The sequence below is a fragment of the Lissotriton helveticus genome, chromosome 10, assembly GCF_964261635.1.
Source record: "Lissotriton helveticus chromosome 10, aLisHel1.1, whole genome shotgun sequence".
Classification (NCBI taxonomy): domain Eukaryota; kingdom Metazoa; phylum Chordata; class Amphibia; order Caudata; family Salamandridae; genus Lissotriton; species Lissotriton helveticus.
This window is the reverse complement of record NC_136071.1, coordinates 1,094,153,727-1,094,173,995: the sequence shown is the minus strand read 5'-3', so window position 1 is coordinate 1,094,173,995 and position 20,269 is coordinate 1,094,153,727. Positions and strand designations below refer to the sequence as shown.

General features: G+C 51.7%; 1 protein-coding gene across 4 annotated transcripts in view; it reads left to right on the top strand.

The window, feature by feature from the left end:
* Positions 1 to 20,269, top strand: part of PHKA1 (phosphorylase kinase regulatory subunit alpha 1) — a 1,063,236-nt gene that overhangs the window by 436,298 nt on the left and 606,669 nt on the right. For all 4 annotated transcript variants that reach the window (XM_078663812.1, XM_078663811.1, XM_078663813.1 and 1 more), the window contains one exon: positions 14,876 to 14,971. In XM_078663812.1, the coding sequence (XP_078519938.1) occupies positions 14,876 to 14,971 (96 nt within the window). The remainder of the gene's footprint in view (positions 1 to 14,875; positions 14,972 to 20,269) is intronic.

The window sequence follows — 20,269 nt, the reverse complement described above, 5'->3', positions numbered from 1 at the left end:
AATATCAAAATTACAAAAAAAAAATTATTTTGACTTTAAATCATCTGAATAAGTGTCTCCTTTCTCTGATCCATGTAATGCTTTGTGCATGCAATATAAATTGTCTTTTCATTTATACCTTTTGGTATATTATTTTACCTTTATACCTTGAACCCTAATCCCGATTGGTTTATGGGTCACACTCCTGTTCTCCCCGACAATGACGGCACGGCATCTTCTTTATCTTTCCCCGGCGACACTAGACCGCTGGGCATTTCCGGGCGGTGTGTCTGCACCATCTGCATTACGTTTCGGGTGCGGCTCGTCCTCTTCAAAGGCTAATAAAAGGAATAACCTCAGAAAATCGACTACTATCCCAGTTAAAAACATACATTATACCGGAGCAATAATAGACATAAAGTCCGAAAATGTGTATCCTTCAGAGGAGAGACTGATATACATCCAACTGAAATTGAACATCTAACGGCTTGTCAAATTTCATCCATACTGCCATTAATGGCCTTGTGCATTTTTCTAGTTCCTCATGCTAGACTTCATCTGAGGCCTCTACTGCAATGTCTAGACGGTCAATCGAACCAGTTCACGAACAGTTCGGAGAAGAAATTGACTCTGTCACAGCCAATATTCCAATCACTTCCATGTTGGACCAAATCTAAAAATCTGATGAGAGATCTCATTACATCAGGATCTACCAGTATAGACTCTAGTCACAAATGCATTCCTCCAGGGATGGGGAGCACACTTGGGCTATTTGAGGCCCAAAGAATATGGTGATACAGAGAACACCTACCACATCTATCTACTAGAGTTGAGAACAGTTCATCTGGCTTCAATATCCTTTCTTCCTGCAATCAAAACTACTTCTCTGATTGTTCAGACTGACAACACAACAACAATGTACTACCTGAACAAGCAGGGAGGGACATCTTCGAGACCTCTGTCGCTAGAGTCTCAAGTCATATGTAATGGCTTATTGCAAAGAACTTGAGAATCACAGCTGTCTATCTCCAGGTTCTCAAAACATGGAAACGGACACACTTAGTCAGACTTTTAAAAAAAAACACAATTGGATCCTAAACAACGAAGACATTTTCCAAGAATGGGGCTAAACCACAAGTAGACTTATTTAGCGATGTAAAAATAAAAGATAATGCCAAAATTACATCTCCTGGTTTTACCAGCCAGAGTAAAAGGGGTATTCTCTTTTGATAGACTGGTTGAAGGAATGTATTTACACATTTCCACCAATTCCCCTCCTTCCAACAGTTCTGGTCACATTTTATTGATCCAAAAGTAGTATGATCATGATTGCACCAGAATGGCCTTGTCAGTGGTGGTTCACAGACCTTCTTCACCTGTCAGAACGACCACACAAAAAATTGCCATGCATACAGGATCTCCTGTACAATTTTGGCGGCCAGATCCTGTACCCCAACCTTCCATCGCAGAACTTAGCCGCGTGGCTCCTGAATTCCTGCAATATGGTCATTTAGGTCTTCCACAAGATTACATGAACATACTGCGAGAAGCTAAACGATCTTCCACGAAAATCATATGCCTTTAAGTGGAAGAGACTTTGCATTTGATGCATTCAGAACAACCACATTCTGTCCTCCTGACAAGAAGATGTATTGATACCATATCTTCATCATCTGGCAAAGTCTGGTTTGCAATTTACTTCTATTAAAGTACACCTTGCGGCTATAAATGCTTATGGGAAATTTTCATCATAAACCTTTTTCTTTAAAATGCCTGAGGTTAAGGATATTTTTAGAAAGTATTACAAATGTATTTCCACCAGTTAAGTCCCCATCTCATCCTTGGCGGCCTGATATTGTTCTCTCTGAATTAATTGGACTCCCTTTTCAACCCATTCACAAAGCTTCTTTACAAAATCTTACATGGAAAGCAGCTTTCCTACTTGCTATTACGTCTACGCATAGAGTTCATGAAGATCAGGCTCTATGTGCTTCATAACCATATGAAGTATTCATTAGAAGTAGAATGGTAATAAGAGAACATCCCAGTTTTCTTCCTAAAGTGATTTAGGATTTCCACATTAACCAAGCTATTTCGTTACCCACATTTTGTCCTAATCCTTCAGTGCCAGCAGATAGTTCATTACATTCACTTACATTAACTGGATGTTAAGAGTCCTGACATTGTATTTACACAAAACCAAAGATATAAGACTGTCTTTTCATAAATTAAGGTCCAGTACGCCTGATAGACCTCGAGCCCCTGCCACACAAGGAAAGGCTGCTACCATTTTATTTTCAGAAGTATGAAAGGATGTTACTTTGAGATCATACTTTTACTAAACTCTACTATCTAGAGTCAGACTCCAGAGTGGATATTCAAGTAGGGCAGGCTTCTTTGAGGAACTTTTGAGAGTGATTGTTGGAGCTGGTTTTATTTAATGACGCCTATTTGTGGGATGAGCTTGTTATTCAGTGGGGTTGCTACTCTTATCTGAAAGAAACAGGTTAGTATTAGATTCCTTACCTTAGAATATCCCCAGGCGTCAGTCTGGATCCGGAAACTTTTGCGTAGCAGTACCCCTGCGCGTCGGTAGGCGTCGTCTGCAGGCGTCCCCTGCGGCTCCGCGTCCGTTGTCGGCGTCGTGCGCCGTGATGACGTCGCTGGAGTATATAGACGCCGCCTCCGCGCGCTGACGTCAGTTCTTCTTTTTTCCGCGCCAGTTAGCGCAGATCCGAAGAGCAGTACTCCGGTCTTTTGACCAAAGTTTTTTGATAACTCTAACTCTTAAGGTGCCGGTAGGATGCCCGGTTTTAAGAACTGTGACGGGTGTGATCGCACGATGTCGGTCACCGACCACCATCGACTCTGCCTCCGGTGCCTGGGCGCGGACCACGACGTGGAGTCCTGCGTCGACTGCCGGGCCTTGACGACTAAGGCTAGACGGGAGCGGTCCCGCAAGCTTCTCGAGCTCCGGGTGTCGGCCCCGCGTCGAGAGCGGTCCCGGTCCGGCTGGAGGTCGAGGGAGCCGTCGAGAGAACGGTCGCGGAGCCGCCACGAGCGCTCCGGAAGTCGTCACCATTCCTCCGGTTCCTCAGGTAAGAAACACAAGAAGTCGGGGCGTCGTCATCGCACCCCCGACTCCCCCCGACGCGGCCGGGGGTTCGGGTAGCCCCACCCCCGCGGCCCCGCGTGGGTCGCCGACGCTGCCTGCTCCATACCCGTCGGTCCCTGGGCAAGGCGCGTCGCGCGAGGAGATATAGGAGTTCCTCATGGCCATGAGGGCGCTGTCTCCTCCGACGGGGCCTACGGCGCCTGCGGGCCCGGTGGTCCCGTCCGGGGGCCCGAGCGGTTCGGGTGCTCCTGCCCCGATGCCGTCGGGTGCTCCGGCCCTGACGCCGCCGGCGGCTCTGGCCCCGGCGCCGCTGGGCCCTTCGGGGTCGACGCCGGCTGGTCCTCCGGCCTCTCCGGCGCCGATTCCATCGGGGCAACCCATGGTGCCGCCTCCGCACGGCGCCGCGACTCCGTCGCCGGCTCCGGGCGGCGCCACCCCCACTCCCTCTCCTACTCCGGACGCGGAGTCGGACCGGCGTCGCCCGACGCCGAGTCCGGCGCCGATGGGGCCCATTGGCCCTGTGGAGCCGGTCTACATCGTTGACTCAGAATATGGTGAGGATGAAGATTATGGAGAGGGTTGGGAGGGGTCTGAGGACCCTCTGTCACGCGAGTGTCAGTACGACGTGGACTGGACAGGTGACTTGGGTGAGGCCAGTGGTCTGGATGATTCTCCTAACCCTGGTTTTGTCTCGCCTCCTACTGTGGCTTCGGAGGCTGGGGCTGCTTATTCAGTGGTGTTGATGAGGGCTGCCAAGGCTTTACGCCTTGAGCTCCCCGTCGCTAAAGTGAGGCCTAACATCCTCACCGAGGTCTTCAAACCGCAGTCATGCCCACAGGAGCCTCTGCTGCCGTTCAATGAAGCCTTGACAGACGTTCTTTTGGGCACGTGGTCAAGGCCCGCTTCAGGTTCGCCTGTTGATAGGAACGTGGCCAGACGCCACCGTCCGTGTCCGGACGACCCTAAGTTCCTGTCCACCCATCCCACCCCTGAGAGTCTGGTGATCCAGGCCTCCACTTCCCAAACCGCATTCCCGTCGGCCCCGCCTGACCGGGAATCAAAGAGGTACGACCAGTATGGCAAGAAGGTCTTCTCGTCCCTGAGTCTGGGACTGCGGTCTTGCAACACCGCATGCCTCTTGGGCCGCTACACCCACTCTCTGTGGGATACGGTCGCGGAGTGTCTGCCGCAATGCCCGCAGGAGGTACGGGACAAGCTCGGCCAGCCTATGATTGAAGGCCGAGACGCGGCGAGATATTCCATCAGGTGTGGCCTTGATACGACCGACTCGCTGGGCAGAGCGATGTCCACGACGGTGGCGATTCGTCGCCACGCCTGGCTGAGATCCGGCAACTTTTCGACGGATGTCCAAAATACTTTGATGGACATGCCGTTCGATGGCAGTCGCCTGTTTGGCGACAAAGCGGACCACGCGCTTGAGCGCTTCAAGGACTCCAGGGTCACGGCTAAGTCCTTGGGTCTCTCGACCCAGCGCCAGCAAACGGGTTCGTTTCGCTCCTTTCGTGGCCACGGAAGGGGCGGTCCCACACGTGCTGCCAGCCACGCACCGCAGAATACTTCTCAACGCGGTGGCGGCCGTGGATTCCGCCGTGGAGGCGGTCGGGGACAACGGCGGGGTCAGACCACACCTCCCCCCGCAGCATCAGCCTCCAAATCCTCCTAGTCCGAGCTTTCAGGCCCATGTGACGCCAGTGGGTGGCAGGGTTCGCCATCACCACTCCCGCTGGCGCACTATCACATCGGACAGGTGGGTGCTGCAGCTCGTCCGAAGGGGCTACTCCCTCCCCTTCGAGATCACTCCTCCAGCCATGCCACCGCAGAACCACCGTGTGTCGGGGGACCACTTGACACTTCTGCAGGAGGAAGTTACGGCCCTCTTGGCCAAGGGGGCCATCGAGCGCGTTCCTGGGCCAGAAGTAGGGTGTGGTTGCTATTCCCACTACTTTCTGGTACCCAAGAAGGACAAGGGGGGCCTGCGTCCTATCTTGGATCTACGGAACGTCAACGGCTTCCTCCGGAAGGAGAAGTTCAAGATGTTGACTTTGGCTCAGGTCTTGGCTGCTCTAGACCCGCAAGACTGGATGGTGGCGTTGGACTTGCAGGATGCGTATTTTCACATCCCCGTCCTGCCGGCCCACCGGTGTTACCTGCGGTTCACGGTAGGCCACGAGCACTTTCAGTTTATCGTGCTCCCATTCGGCCTTACCAGCGCCCCACGGGTGTTCACGAAAGTGATGGCGGTGGTCGCAGCTCATCTGCGCCGGTTAGGGGTTTCAGTCTTCCCCTACCTCGACGACTGGTTGTTGAAGGCGGGCTCGCCCCAGACAGTCGTCCACCACCTTCAGATGACGGCAGACCTCCTGTACGAGCTGGGGTTTTCCATCAATGTGCCGAAATCACACCTGTGTCCCTCTCAAAAGCTCCTTTTCATCGGAGCGGTTCTCGACTCGGCGCAGTTTCGGGTTTATCCTCCGGAACGGCGGGTCCGGGATATACAGGCTTTGATTCCCATCTTTCAGCCGTTATCCCGGGTTTCGGTCAGGTTGACGCTGCGGCTGCTGGGGCTGATGGCTTCCTGCATCCTTCTGGTGCATCACGCCCGGTGGCGGATGCGGGCTCTGCAGTGGGTCCTGAAGTTTCAGTGGGCCCAGCATCAGGGCAACCTATCCGACCATGTCCTGATCTCGGAGGGCGCTGCGAGACAGTTGCAGTGGTGGCTTACGGACCGCGATTGGGTCAGAGGCAGATCCCTCTCCCTTCCCCAACCGGAGCACGTAGTTGTGACGGACGCGTCCCTCCAGGGCTGGGGAGGCCACTTGGGAGAGGCGGAGATCAGAGGCATCTGGTCTCCGGCGGAGTCCCGGCTCCATATCAACATGTTGGAGCTGCGGGCGATTCGCCTAGCACGGAAGGCATTCCTCCCCTTTGTCAACGGGAGTGTAGTGCAGGTGTTCACGGACAACACCACCGCCATGTGGTACTGCAACAAGCAGGGCGGAGTGGGGTCGTGGACCCTTTGCCAGGAGGCCCTGCGTCTCTGGCAATGGCTGGAACGTCAGGGCGTGACTCTGACGGTTCAACACCTGGCAGGTTCTCTGAACGCCAGGGCGGACGAACTCAGCCGTCGGTGCTCGGTGGATCACGAATGGCGTCTGAACTCGGACGTGGCGAAAGGCCTCTTTCTGCAATGGGGAGAGCCTTGGTTAGATCTATTCGCCGCAGAAGAGAACGCGCAATGTCATCAGTTCTGCGCGTTGGAGTTTCCAAGACGGCACTCGCACGGCGTCGCCTTTCGGCGCGAGTGGAGTTGCGGTCTGTTGTACGCCTTTCCGCCTATACCACTTCTGCCCAGAGTGCTGAAGAAGATCAGGCGCGACCGGGCCCAAGTTATCCTTGTGGCTCCGGACTGGGCTCGAAGGTACTGGTATCCCGAGCTACTCAGCATGTCAGTCGGTCCCTCGATCCGCCTGCCCCTTCAGGAGGACCTTCTGTCACAGCAGCAGGGGACGGTCCTCCACCCGAACCTGTCCAGTCTCCACCTCCATGCGTGGAGATTGAGCGGCGACAGTTGAGGCCATTTGACTTGCCTCCTGAAGTCTGTAATGTGATTCTGGCAGCCAGGCGTCCCTCCACAAAGTCGATATACGCCTGCCGGTGGAACAGATTTGTGGCATGGTGCACAGCAAAGGCTGTGGATCCCCTTTCTGCCCCTCTCTCCGAGGTTCTCCTCTTTCTTCTCTCTCTCTTGCCCAGCAGGGCTCTGCTCTGGGCACTATCAAGGGCTACCTTTCTGCCCTTTCCGCCTTCTTGAGGCTACCTGATCAGCCATCTTTGTTCAAGTCCCCTATTGTAACGAGATTCTTGAAGGGCATCACGCACATGTATCCACCTGTTCCGTTCGTGATGCCTCAGTGGGACTTGAACCTGGTTCTGACTTTCTTGATGTGCGCTCCCTTTGAGCCGCTTCATTCCTGTCCTCTCCGTCTCCTGACTTTAAAGACGGCCTTCGTGGTTGCTATCACCTCTGCCAGGAGAGTGAGTGAGCTCCAGGCTCTTTCTGTCAAACCTCCTTTCATGTCCATTCATCCAGACAAGGTGGTTCTGAGGACTAGACCTTCTTTCCTGCCCAAAGTAGTTTCTGCTTTTCACATCGGGCAGTCCATCACCTTACCCTCCTTCTTCCCGCCTCCGCATCCTTCAAAAGATGAGGAGCGGCTCCATCGTCTGGACCCAAAACGTGCGCTTTCATTTTATATGGATCGCACACGCCAGTTCCGGGTTGATGACCAACTGTTTGTTGGCTACGTGGGTGAGAAGAAGGGAAGGGCGGTACAGAAACGGACCATCTCTCGGTGGGTCGTCCTGTGCATCAAAGCGTGCTACTCTTTGGCTCGGAAGGAGCCTCCTGTTGGGCTGAGAGCCCATTCCACTCGGGCCACGGCGGCTACTACTGCCCTGAACCGGGGAGTCCCTTTGCAGGACATTTGCCAGGCGGCTACGTGGGCCTCGCTGCACACCTTTGCGAGGCACTACTGCCTGGACAGTCAAGTCCGGAGGGATGGCTTCTTTGGCCGTTCGGTCATCCAGGACATTCTGGTGTAGGATTGTATTGGTTCGCAGACCCACCACCGGGGTTGGTATTGCTGGGGTATCTATTCTAAGGTAAGGAATCTAATACTAACCTGTTTCTTTCAGATGAACAAGTTACTTACCTTCGGTAACGATATATCTGTAAGAAACAGTAGTTAGTATTAGATTCCTTACCGCCCCACCCATCCTCCCCGTTCTGCGAACTGATACCTAGGGTTAAGGACATCCCTTTCAGGGCCCTAGTTTCTAATGGCACCAGTGTTGGTTCTCACATGGCTCTGCGTGTTCTGGCGCGGAAAAGCTGTGTGCAAAGACCTGACGTCAGCGCGTGGAGGCGGCGTCTATATACTCCAGCGACGTCATCACGGCGCACGACGCCGACGACGGACGCGGAGCCGCAGGGGACGCCTGCAGACGACGCCTACCGACGCGCAGGGGTACTGCTACGCAAAAGTTTCCGGATCCAGACTGACGCCTGGGGATATTCTAAGGTAAGGAATCTAATACTAACTACTGTTTCTTACAGATATATCGTTACCGAAGGTAAGTAACTTGTTCTTCAGTACTTATGAGTTTTGATGATGATCCCCTGGAAGAAAAGGAAACATTACTCACCTGTAATCTTAGTTCTTCTGGTCCATGAATCCTTATCAAAATCATAAGCCACCCTCCCCCTCCCTGAACAGAAACTGTTACAGCTAGCAACAATTGCGTTTCTTATGAACTCTAATCTCCGTAACAGTGACCTGATCTAAGTGCCACCGGTGAGGCAAGATGGGATTCAGGGTGTACTTTCAGGTTCTTAAAGGCACAGTGCCAGTTTTCTCTACTATGCTTTGCGTTGCAGCTTATTGGCGAACTGTTTCAAATTCCCTTTTCAAAAGGTTTGTAAAAGATTTTCTATGATCACTTTTTTATGGTGATGCGTTTCTATGTAATAGGCTTCTTTTTAAAATGCAACCTCAATGAAATCTGGCCATTTTAGCCTCCCTTAAGGTTGCAAACATATATGGAATGAACTGTAGTACAAGGTTTGTTATACAAATATGTATCATTTTTAAAGAGCTCCGAGATCCCTGCATGTGGGCGGGACTATTCAGCACTTATGACTTTGGTGAGGATTACAGATGAGCAGAGTTTCTTTATTACTTCCTAAGGGAACCTTTCTTTGCAATATTAGAATAACAACAGCTTGAGGAAAAACAATAATTATCTAAACCCATGACATTGTAAACATATCACTGTGCTACTTTAAAAAGATTGCAGTTTATGAACTGTATAGCAGCTTCATCCTGCGCTCCCGCCGGGACTTCGGCTTGAGGTGTTGGCAGGCATCCCAATCTGTCGAGTCGTTGTGTTCGCCCAGACACCACATACAGATAAGGTGTGGGTCCGTCATGGACATTTCCCGCGAACAGGAGGTACCCGTTTTAAAGCCCGAAGGCATTTCACACTGTTTCAGACACGAAGAGTCAAATAAGGGCCTGAAAACAGGCCAGAGGAACCGCTTACTCCAGATCCGCATTGCACGCGGAAAAGAAGGAACTGACGTCCGTGCGCCGGGAGGGACTTATTTGACCTCGCTGATGTCACGTCCATGGACGACGTCAGGGCGGGGTCGTGAGGCGTCGTCCCCCGGCGCGCAGAGGTGCTGCTGCAAAAAAATTCCGGATCCAGTGTGACGGCTAGGGATATTCAAAGTTAAGGAATGTGCGGCTAGATGTCTCTATCAGATTCATAAAGTAGCATAGAGGGGTTATGTACCTGCTGCAATGCACACCCTGTCACATGCAGATCAATGGTTTGTATTTTATGCAGTTAGGTAAGTGGGTTAATGATTTTGACACAGAGATCGTTTTGTTATTTCAGTTTGTCTGTCCTGGTCAGAGTCGTCTCGGCCACGGCCTCCTCATCGGCGGTAGGTCCCTCTGGCAGTAGGTTCCATTTGCGGCATCGGTCACCCTCTGGTTCCCAGGTGCGTTGTTCGCCTCGCTCGAGTAAGTCACAGCGCATGTCGCCGAGGTCCTCAACCTCACTTCCTTCTATTGTCGGGGGCGCTAGTTCCCGGAATCCTCAGGACTTGGACCCAAATGTAGGCCTACGCCGCGGCCCTGCATGCCTCCCTTGGGTCCCCTCCTCTCCCTGGGGCATCCTCGGAGCCTCTGCTATGTGTGGGGTCTCCGGCGGACTCGCCGGCGGGTTCGCCCCTGGCGCCGACTGTACCCCTTGCCTCTAGGGATGATGGAGATATGGCATCGTCAGGGCGCGGCCTGTCTGGGTTCCCCTGTTCGACCCGTAGCACCCCTGCCGTGCCGCATAGCCCAGTGGGGCTCGCTGTGGCGCTGCAGGTGGTTGCTGGTGTTCGCAGCCTTGCTTCGAGCATGCCTCAGCCTTCTGGACAGACTGCTGCCGGTCCGGAGGCTGGGTCGGCATCGGTCCGGCTCCGTAGACTTGCCTCCCAGGCTCCGACTCCATTCCTTACTTTGGAGTCGGGGCCTGTTGTGGTTGAGGCTGAGTTGGCGCTGGTCTCGCGTCGTAGGCTTGCCTCCCTAGTCCGGCGCCATCTCCTTCTTCGGAAGCGGAGCTTGTTGTGGTTGACGTGGCGTCAGTGCCGGATGAGGCAGGCTCTGCGCCAGATGGTGCCGAGTCGGCGCCGGGCGGGTCATGTTCGGCGCCAACCGAAGTCACCAGGGTGTCGCCCGGACGCCGGATTATTGACTCCTCTCTGGAGGCTTCAGGGGGGAGTTCGGCGTTGCCTCAACCTCCAGCAGCGCCGGATCTGTCCTTGCCTCTTCCCCCTCCCTTGGAATTTGTGGTCCCGGCAGACTCCCCGCCTCCTCAGGAGCCCCATCAGGACCCTCATTCGTCAATGGGGCTTCCTTCTTTTGGGCATTGGTCACATCCTCAGTTCATTGGTCAACCACCTTGGGGTGGGAGACTTAGTTTACAGTCCTCACCCACGGATGAGATGCTGTCCCCTCCTCGGAGGGCTACCGAAGCCGGTGCGGTGTCCATTAGGGTTATCTCCTTGGCTGCTTGTGTTCTGAGTATGCAACCCCCTTCGGTCCCCCTGCCAGTTGACCCCCTGTTGGATGTCCACCATGGTTCGTCGAATGTAGAGCCGCTTCTACCCTTCAAAGCCTCTCTTAATGATGGCATTTTGGGCACCTGGGCTCGGCCAGCTTCCTATGATCTGGTGGCTCGTTTTATTTTGCACCGCCACTGTCCTGCTCCACATGATCCAGTTTGCTTATTTATTCACCCTGACGTTCAGGGGTTTGTCCTGCAAACTGCTTTCCCTTCCTTGCCTCAGCTGCTGCTTCCTCCCTCCCGAGTGTCCAGATGGCTGGAGTCGTGGGGCCGTAACATTATCACCTCCACTAGCGCAGCTCTTCGATCACTAAATACAGTGGGTGTTTTGGCTCGGGCTACTTCTGCCCATTGGGAACTCTGCCGAGTCTCTTTTATTGGCTACTTCTGAGGGCGCTCGTGTTGACCTCCTTAATATTCTCTGTGATGGCCGTGATTTGGCGGAATTTACAATCTGCTCGACTTGGCTACTGCGGATTCATTAGGCCGTGCAATGGCTGGTTCGGTTGCCCTACGGCGCCATGCTTGGATGCGGGATGGCGTCTTTCCGGAGAATATCCAGGAAGGCCTTGTTGACCTACCCTTTGATAGGGGTCCTTTTGTTTGATGTCCATGCCGATTCTGCTGCTCAGCGTCTCCTAGAGGGCTTTCGTTCTCCCCCATAGGTCTGTATTTTGCAGGCCTCCATTAGACATGTTCTGGGGTGGTTATCTTTTCATTCAGCGTCCACCAGTTGCACTATGCGTTTTTTAGGCTGCCGGTAAGCCTATTGTGGCGGTGTTCCACAGGTTGTTTGTGTTCGGTCGTCTGACTATGGTTTGCCCAAAGAGGTGTTCCCCTGTGGTTCTTGGGGATGTGCCATACTCCAAGTGGGGTACCTGTATGCTATTGTATAGCTCTACTATGCGTCAGGCAGGCATAGTGGCCCCTTTGTGCTATCTACGTCCAATGACTCTATTGTCTTACCATTGCACGGTGTTCAGTGTTGTGCCTTTTGGCGCTATCTTCTATATGCCATGGGTCTCGCCTTGCTTGAGCCTTACATCTGTGCCTCTATCACCTCCTTTGGAAGTTTTCAATATATTTCAAAACGCGGCTACCTCCTGCCACGGGTGCACTAGGTGGGTTCCTCCTATGGCACACGTAGTTGCGTGGTCGTTGCGCGCCCCCTTTTGCTAGATACATTATATCTACAAATTGCCAGTGGGGTATCCCCTTTCTACGTCGCCACCTCTCTTCGCTACTGTGAGGTCTGGTCCTATGTCTCCGTGTTTCAAAGAGCAATTCAGTGCTTGTACTCGAGCTTGCCTCGTTCTGCACCGCAGTGTCTTTTCTAGTACGTTTATGTGCACTTCAGTGCCTTTTCCTGCATCTTCTGCATTAAGGGTTCCTTGCGTTCCACTCCCTGGAGTGGTCCCCCCTCTTCACAATGCTTCTTTCTTGGTGTTCGTATACTAAACAGTCCCACTTTTCTGTTGGGGGTGGATTTCTCCTCACAGTCGGAGGAAGTGGCCTGTAGATCTGAGGTTCTTCTCAACAGTTATGTGTGTTCCTATTGGCACTTTCGGTGCCTCTGCAGCCACTCCCTTCGGATGTGTCTTTTCTGCTAGGTGTCACCATACTCTGTCTCCTGTGCCTATGGGGCAGCTCCTCTGATGCAAGTCGTCCCAGGTACTGCACCCTGCTTCTCTGTATTTTGTGGGTGAGTTCTCACCCTGACCTTCAAACTGCCTGGTTGGGTAGTTCCATGCTCATTTTAGCTTCGCCGCCTTGTTGCCTCTGTGGCTGTCTGCTCTGTGCATATTTTAGTTGTGGTCCGCTTCAGCGTGCCTTTCGAGTGATGCTGTTTGCCCCTGCCACCCCTTTTGTTGGCTAGGTGTGCGCTTGGGGTGTATTTTGTTCCCGCCTGTACTTCTAAAATGTTGCTCAGTTCCTGCCACTTGCCCTTCGCTTCCTGGATGTGGTCTCCCTTGCGTGGGCTAGCCTAGCAGGCTCTGGTTATATTTCTTCATGTTATCCTCTAGCTTTCGTTGGTGTCCACTTACTGCACCATTGAGCTGGGAGTAGTCCTTCTTCCTCCTTCGTTCTGGACTCTCTTATGTTCTGGGATATGACTAGTGCTGTTCATGCATCTCATACTCCTTTCGGGTATGGTGTCGCCATTCTGGCAGTTTGGGATGCCTTGTCTTTTGCTCTTCGAGCTACTTGTGTTGCTGTCTGGCTGTTCCGCAACAGCCTTCCCCATAGTCCGTCACTCTATTGCCAGCTCAGTGCTTCAGGCACTTTCTGCTGTTCTGTCGCAGACCCTCCTCCCCCTTGGGGTATGGCTGTGGTATCTATTCTAAGTTAAGTAATGTGGGGCTAGATGTCTCACTCAGATGTACGAGTTACTTACCTTCGGTAATGATGTATGTGGTAGAGACGTTGTCTAGCAGCAGATTCCTTAACGCCAACCCATCCTCCCCGTTCTTCAAGGACCTTGCTAGGTAGGTTTCTCCACTTTACCTCCTTTCAATTGCCATTGGTTTTCTTACAGGGTGCTCACATGGTTACACCCTTTTTAGTAATTGCCATATGCGTCTGCCTCCCTCCAGGTGGCTTCTTTCCTGTAAAATGGCGTCTTTTGATTCACCATCATCAGGAGATTCTTCTTCTCCTGTTGCCTTACCTCCCTCCCGCCTTCTCCATTAACTTAGGGCTATTGTCTCCTCTGTAGTCGCCTTCTTGGGGATCTGCTGGGCTGTGTTTCAGCGTCCGTCTTTCTATAGGGAAAGTGCTATTCTTTTCATACCTTCTCCCAGTAGACTGTTGTTCTTCCTGTGCCCCTTCCTTGTTGGTCGGCACAGTTCTACGTGGTAATAACTACCTTTGTCTGTTGAGGTATTTTTCCCTTGTTACTCCGCCTGTTGGGAGGGTCCATGCTTCGCTTTGGGGTTCTTTGTCAGAGCTTGCTCTGCCTTTACGTCTTCCCTTATATGGAGACAGTGGCTAATACTGTCTTTTATGATGGTGTTTTGCACCATCCGCCTTCGTTCTTTATGGATTTTTCATCCTTTGCACAGCGTTCCCATACTTTCACAGTTTTGTTGGTGGCTCCACGTTGTGCTGCGGAAAAGTTTCTCCGAAGAAAACTGACGTCAGCACGCCGGGAGGGACTTATATGACCTCACTGACGTCACACCCGTGGACGACGTCATGGCGGGGTTGTGAGGCGCCGTCCCCCGGCGCGCAGAGGTGCTGCTACAGAAACTTTTCCGGATCCAGTCTGAGGCCTGGGGATATTCTAAGTTAGGGAATTTGCGGCCAGATAACGTCTCTACCAGACACATTGTTACCGAAGGTAAGTAACTCATACGTTAAAACTTTGACTGGACAAAACACAGAAATCTCCCAGAACTGCGTTATCCACTAGAGTTATCTTACTGCTATTATAATCCCCTCACAATTGATGGGCATACAAAGATCTCAGCAGCAGGTGTCTTACCCTTGTAAGATATTTTAAAATGCAGCCTGTTTGTGGTGAGGTAAGTAAGCTAGAATAGAATTACTGTCACACATAATCTTTGTGCCCATTTCTTTGCTGCATATTTCTTTTTAAATTAAATATATTGTTGACTGTCAGACTCTGCTTATAAAGCTCTGCCCCTTGTGACTCCGCCCACAATCCTCTTCCACATCTTGACCACCAATTTATGGCTTCCCACAATACTTGGTAATCCTATGCTTAAAGACTTTGCTAGAAAAAGAGACATTTGAGGTGAGCAGTTTCAGAGTGTTGCTGGTGTTGCAGGGTGCTCTATATAGGAGCTGCTTTCCACCTAAATTTGGGAACTACCCGTCTTATTTTGCATAATTTATTAGACACTCAAAGCCTGAAAAGGACATGTATGTATGTATGTTCAGGATAGAGACCCAGCTGCTGAGAAGCAGAGGCAAGCCTTGTTCTGGCTTTCTGTGCTGTCTGTGTATTGAACTTGTTGATTGTTATGAGGCCTTCATTGACCTTTTGAACTGTGACTGCGTTATGAGTTGCATATTGCTGATAAGAGTCACTGTGAGTATGTACTTCTCTATCTACAGGTCCAGGAGTACCGAGAGGCTTTGGATGGTGTCCTTATCAAAGGAAAGCACGGCTTGCGTCTAGTGCCCGAACTGTATAGTGTGCCAGCAGATAAGGTAAACCTTTGTGTTCAGATACTTTTTATTTGTTATTGGCAAAATAAAACATAAGAGACAGTATGATAAACAGACAAAGAAACAGTTTGTGCATTAAGACAGAATCAATATTGTGATCAATATTGCAATAGAGTTGACTGACCATAAATAGAACAGGCGCAAAGATAAGAAGAGATGAGGGAGAAAAGAAGGGGAAGTAAAGAAAGCTATAGCCAGAGGAAGAAAAAGAAGAAAAGACTGTGCTGCAGGCTCATCATATAAACTTCGTCCTTACAGTGCACATTGATCAGTTAATTTCTCATTTTGGTTTAAGATGTCTTTATTGATTTCCACAAAAAGAACAAATGAGCCAGTGTGCTCCACAATCATCGGGTAACAACCCGGCATGGTAGTATTGTGCAGGTGGGAAAGAGAACAATAAACTTGAATACAAAATCGTCGAGTTACGCGCCTTGAGGTTTGTGAGCAGGTCGGAGGTAAAGAAATAGTCAATGCGATTGTAAGTTTTGTGAGGGTGTGAATAAAACGTGTATGCCCTGGTGTTAGGGTGTTTATGTCTCCAAATGTTAGTGAGCCCGGCATCAGTCAAAAGGTGTTTCCCAGCATTGGACAAGGTCCCCGTCTGACCCAATCGCTGACCTGAACGGTCCATGTCCCCATCTAAGACCAAGTTACTTTCCCCTCCCAACAAAACTGTCCGGTCCGGCAAACCTGCGATGTCCTGAATGACCGTTTTAATGAAACCCTCCTGGCCACTATTGGGAGCGTAAACTGAGGCCAGCACAAACGTGGGAGTGTCTAATGTAAAGGTATAGGCCAGAAACCTCCCCTTGATTTTAGCTAGTTTGCTACCCACACGGCCCGGAAAGTGGGAGGAAACCAAGAGGGCAACCCCTGCAGTTTTAGAAGTAGCGGATGAAAACATTTGAATCAGAAATGCCCGTGATCGAAGGCTGTGGGTATCTGCCGTGAGGAGGTGTGTCTCTTGTATTAAACATATATGGGCATCAGAGCGCTCTAGGTAAGACAGCAGTGCTCTCCGTTTAGTAGGGCTGTTAAGACCTTTCACATTTAAGGACACAATATGGATATCGGTGACCATGCGGGCGGGAATGTAAGGCTGCCGCAACTAACTCCGCTCGGCTGAAGAACCTAGGACAGGTTCAGGGGCCCAGGTGGAGAACGTAGCTCAACATCGGAGGAAGAGGAGAGACCCCCATAAAAAAGGAAACATCATAAAAAAAATACCCCGAACCAACAAACCCAGAAGAACTGTCATGTGTAAAGTTCACAAAAGTCCCAGGCGAACCGCCTGCGGTGAGACGTGGGATGGATAGCAGGAGTACTCGCCGCCCCCCATCCCCCCCCCCCCCCCTCGCCCAAACAGCTTGAGTAGTCCCATCGGTAATCTGGACTAAAGAAGCAAAGGTGGATGACATGCTAATAGAAAGTAGCCATATCAGTCAGCGGAAGTGAGGGTGGAGTCCTCTGATAAGGAGCGGAGAACCGCCGAACCTTCCTTGGCCATAGCCTCTGTGTCCGGACGGGAGATCGGCCGTGAGCCCTCTACTCTCCTCCAGTGGCCACCGTCCTCTCGTTGAGCGGGGCTGATGTGCTTCTCAGGACTATTGTGGGTCGCCCCCGGGATGCGCAAGAGAGAGGACGCTTCCTCCACGGTGCAGATCTGGCGGAGCTTACCCTCCCATTTGAAAATGAGCCTGAATGGGTGCCCCCAGGAGTATTCAACATCCTTGGAGCGAAGAAATGTGGTGATAGGCCGGAAATCACGCCGCTTCTGAAGAGTGGAGGCCGCTAGGTCTTGAAAAAGGAGCGGTTTGCAGGAGCGGAATTCGATAGGATGCTTCGACTGTGCCTCTCGCAGAATGCGCTCCTTAAGCTGAAAATCATGAACCCATGTCAGAATGTCAGGCGGTGGGGCTGTTGCAGACCTCCTGAGGCCCACTTGGTGCGTACGATCCAGCCGGATTTCGATGCGAGCGGTTTTCCAGGTCTTCCGTGTGGGTTTGAAGATTAAATGTTGCTCACATAGGCGAAGCACCTCCTGTTAAAGCTGAGACATCTCTTCGTCCCTGGCCGCCGTCTGATTCTCCAAGTCATCTACCCTCCCCCCCACAGAGTCAAGATCCATGCGCATTTCCCGGATCTCGGTCGTAAGGTCTTTTTTCATGGCATGAAATTCCCTGATAAGATCTGCAAAGAGTGACTCCAGGACATCGCGTGTGACAGGTCCATCGGTCTCCGTTGGGGTTTGCCGGTCAGTTACCCCGCTCGTCTGCGGCATAGCGTCTGCTCCCCCAGTGCCAGGTTTAAGAAATAAGTCTTTGACGGACCTGTCTTTCCGGTTCTTGGAGGTCGCCATATAGAGAGCCGGTCAGCCAGCTGGAGACAGGGTAGCTCTGGTCGCGCCCGTCCACTGCACCAGCATTTCGTGATGTCGTTGCTGAACCGACTCGTAGAATAGATCAGGCCGGGAGGGTCACTCAGCCAGAGCAAACACCTGTGGGCAAAGACGTAGCTAATCCTCCAGTCAGGCGCCGGGAGCTCTAAGGCCTTACTTGGGCTCTCGTGAAGAGTGTCCAGTTGGCAGCTGTGCCCTATCCAGTTGCGCCGCAGCCTCAATGTCCAGGAGAGCAAAAGGGCACTTAAGGCTGAATCAGCTGCTCCAGCCGTTATGTTGCCGATCGGGTGTGCTAACTGCGAGGATGATGGGCAGGCAGGCCCCCCGTGAAGATGCGGGAGCACCGCACCGCCTCTCCAATTCAGCGTATCCCAGGTGTTTGCCCTGCCAGGCACCGCTCGCCTCCAAAGGACACTCTAGTCCCGTCCGTGCCGCCCCCGAGGGATGTAGGCCTGTCGGGTCGCACCGTCGGCGCAAGAAGGCCGCCCTCTTCTCGCCGCTGTCCCCAGTGAGGAAGGCTGGTCCCAATCACTGTCGCTATGGCACGCTACTAGCTGGCAAGAACTGCAGGAACACCCACGATGTCACAGAGAGGCCGTCCCAATGGCGCTTTAGCAATTTAGCCGCCGCTAGGCTCCTCTCACCTAGTTTTTATAGTTTTTTGGGGATCCAAAAGGTTCTTTGGTGTGTTTTTTCCAAATCTTTTGCAGAAAATACCAAGACCAAAGGATTATGGTCTGTTCTCAGATAAAATGGTAAACCCCAAAGGTAAAACTTAAAATGATTGTTGCTCAGTTACAATCTAAGGCTTCCTTTTCTGTTGTGGAGTAGTTCTTTTCACGATCCTGCAGCGCTCTTGAAGCAAATGCTATTATTATATCCGAACCCTCACAGATCTGAGAAAGAGGTTTTGTTCCTGGTATAAAATTTTCCTATACTAGTGTTTAAGATTGCAGGAATCGCTGTTAGCATGAACTGAAAGCCATTTTGTTCTTGGCAGCCATCTTAGTTAGCCATGTGCTTTATCCCTCTTCCAGAGCCTTGCACATGCTCAGAAAGGCCTAGCTGGTAGAATGCACCTGCTCCTAGTATAGAACTGTCAGGCTATTCTTACTGATGTGTTCAGTTTAGTCTCCACTCCCACTTTGTTGAGCAAGCAAATTTTGTATACCCATACTAGTCAATAACCATACTTGTAAGTGCCAGGACCTCCCCTTGGTTTTATGCTGACTACGTAACATTTGCATATATAAGGCCCTGTTCTCTGTACTCCTTAGACTGTCCTCCTACAGTGGCCTGAAGGTACCGTATGACGCAGTCTCCCTCATGTGAGGTTAATAAATGCATTGTTTTTATATTACAGCTTCTGTGCCAATTTCTTCTTTGTTGGTTTAAAGGATCAGGTGTATGTATCAGTGAACCCCTTTGAAGGTTTTTATTTCTTCATTCGGAGCATTAATTATTGATTTTTTTATTTTCTCAAATTATTCAGTGTGTCCTGACTTCAACTCAAATTACACATTTTGTTTTTAATAGATCTCTCATAGGCTGCACGAGATCCGCAAAATTCTTAACAAACTTACAACATGCATTCCAGTAGCCCCAACAAATAATTTGACTTCCTCCTTATTAGTGGGGACAGGTGCATCTTTTGCAGCATCATTATGGCTGATTTTAAGTTTAATACCTTCACAGGAGATGCTATGCCCCAGGAAATCCACAGAAGTGACTCCGATCTTGCACCTTCTTTTCTTTATTGTAGTTTCCTTAGGACTTTGCGTAGATTAACATCATGCTCCTGTACTGTGGACCCATATGTCAAAATATCATCTCGGAAACACATGACCTTACTTATTCCTTGTATAACGTGCTGCATTATTCTCTGAAATACCGAAGCCAATCCAAATGGCTTTCTCAAGAACAGGGGGTGCCAAAAGGGGTAGTGAATAAGTTAAAGGTTTTGATTCCGGGTGTAATGAAGCCTGGTGGTATACAGAAGACAGGTCGCACGTATTAAATAAGGCGTGGCCAAGATGCGTGTTGGTAGGACGCAGTTGTGTCGCTCTCTGCTCCCGCCAGACTTTTCTCTGCACTTTCGGCAATGGGAGGGTCACCGGAGCCTGCCTAGGCCTTCTCGAGGGGCTGTGCTACACTCCGGGGGGGCCGCAGAGGGCCAAATACCAGCTCCGAAGGTAGCTTCTGAGCTGACGCGGAGCAGCCCGTGGCAGTACTACAGCTGGCTTGAGGCCGATGCGGAGGGCGCCTGAGTATGCTCTCTGGTTGTCCCCTTGACTGACAGGGAGACTGCCCCAGCACCGCGACTCGAGCGGCATCTCCAGCCGCACGCAGAGTGGGTCCACATCGGCTTCGGCAGTAGTGGGCCCAGGCCGCGTGCACTACGCGAGGCCTGGCTCTGCAGGCCTGAGTGGACCCCACCATTGGCAGCCACTGGACACCAGAACTATTGCCTGCATCAGCCGCTCAGTGAACCTGCGCGGCAGCTTCATCAGCTAAGGCCTCCCCTGGAGCGACTGGCAGGAAGGGAACCCTTGGGGCGGCCATTGGCGATCTTCCGAGGCCTTGGGGAGGCGCACGCACCATCCACAAGGCCACGCCGGAGGCGAGGCCTTAGTGACCCGAGCTGCACAGCTGTCCATCTGGGGGCATCAACGCATTCGGAGGCACGAATGGCCCAGGTTGGGGAGGCTTGGCTGGGTTCGCCTGCCCACTAGCTTCAAGATTGCTGCTAAATTGGTATGCAACAAGAGCAAGTACAGCTCAGCATCTGAATGCATGAGGACACTCCACAGGCTCCCAGGACCAAATTCAAATTGCTAAGTCATGCGCACAGGTTCTTACACCAGCTGGGACTCCATCAA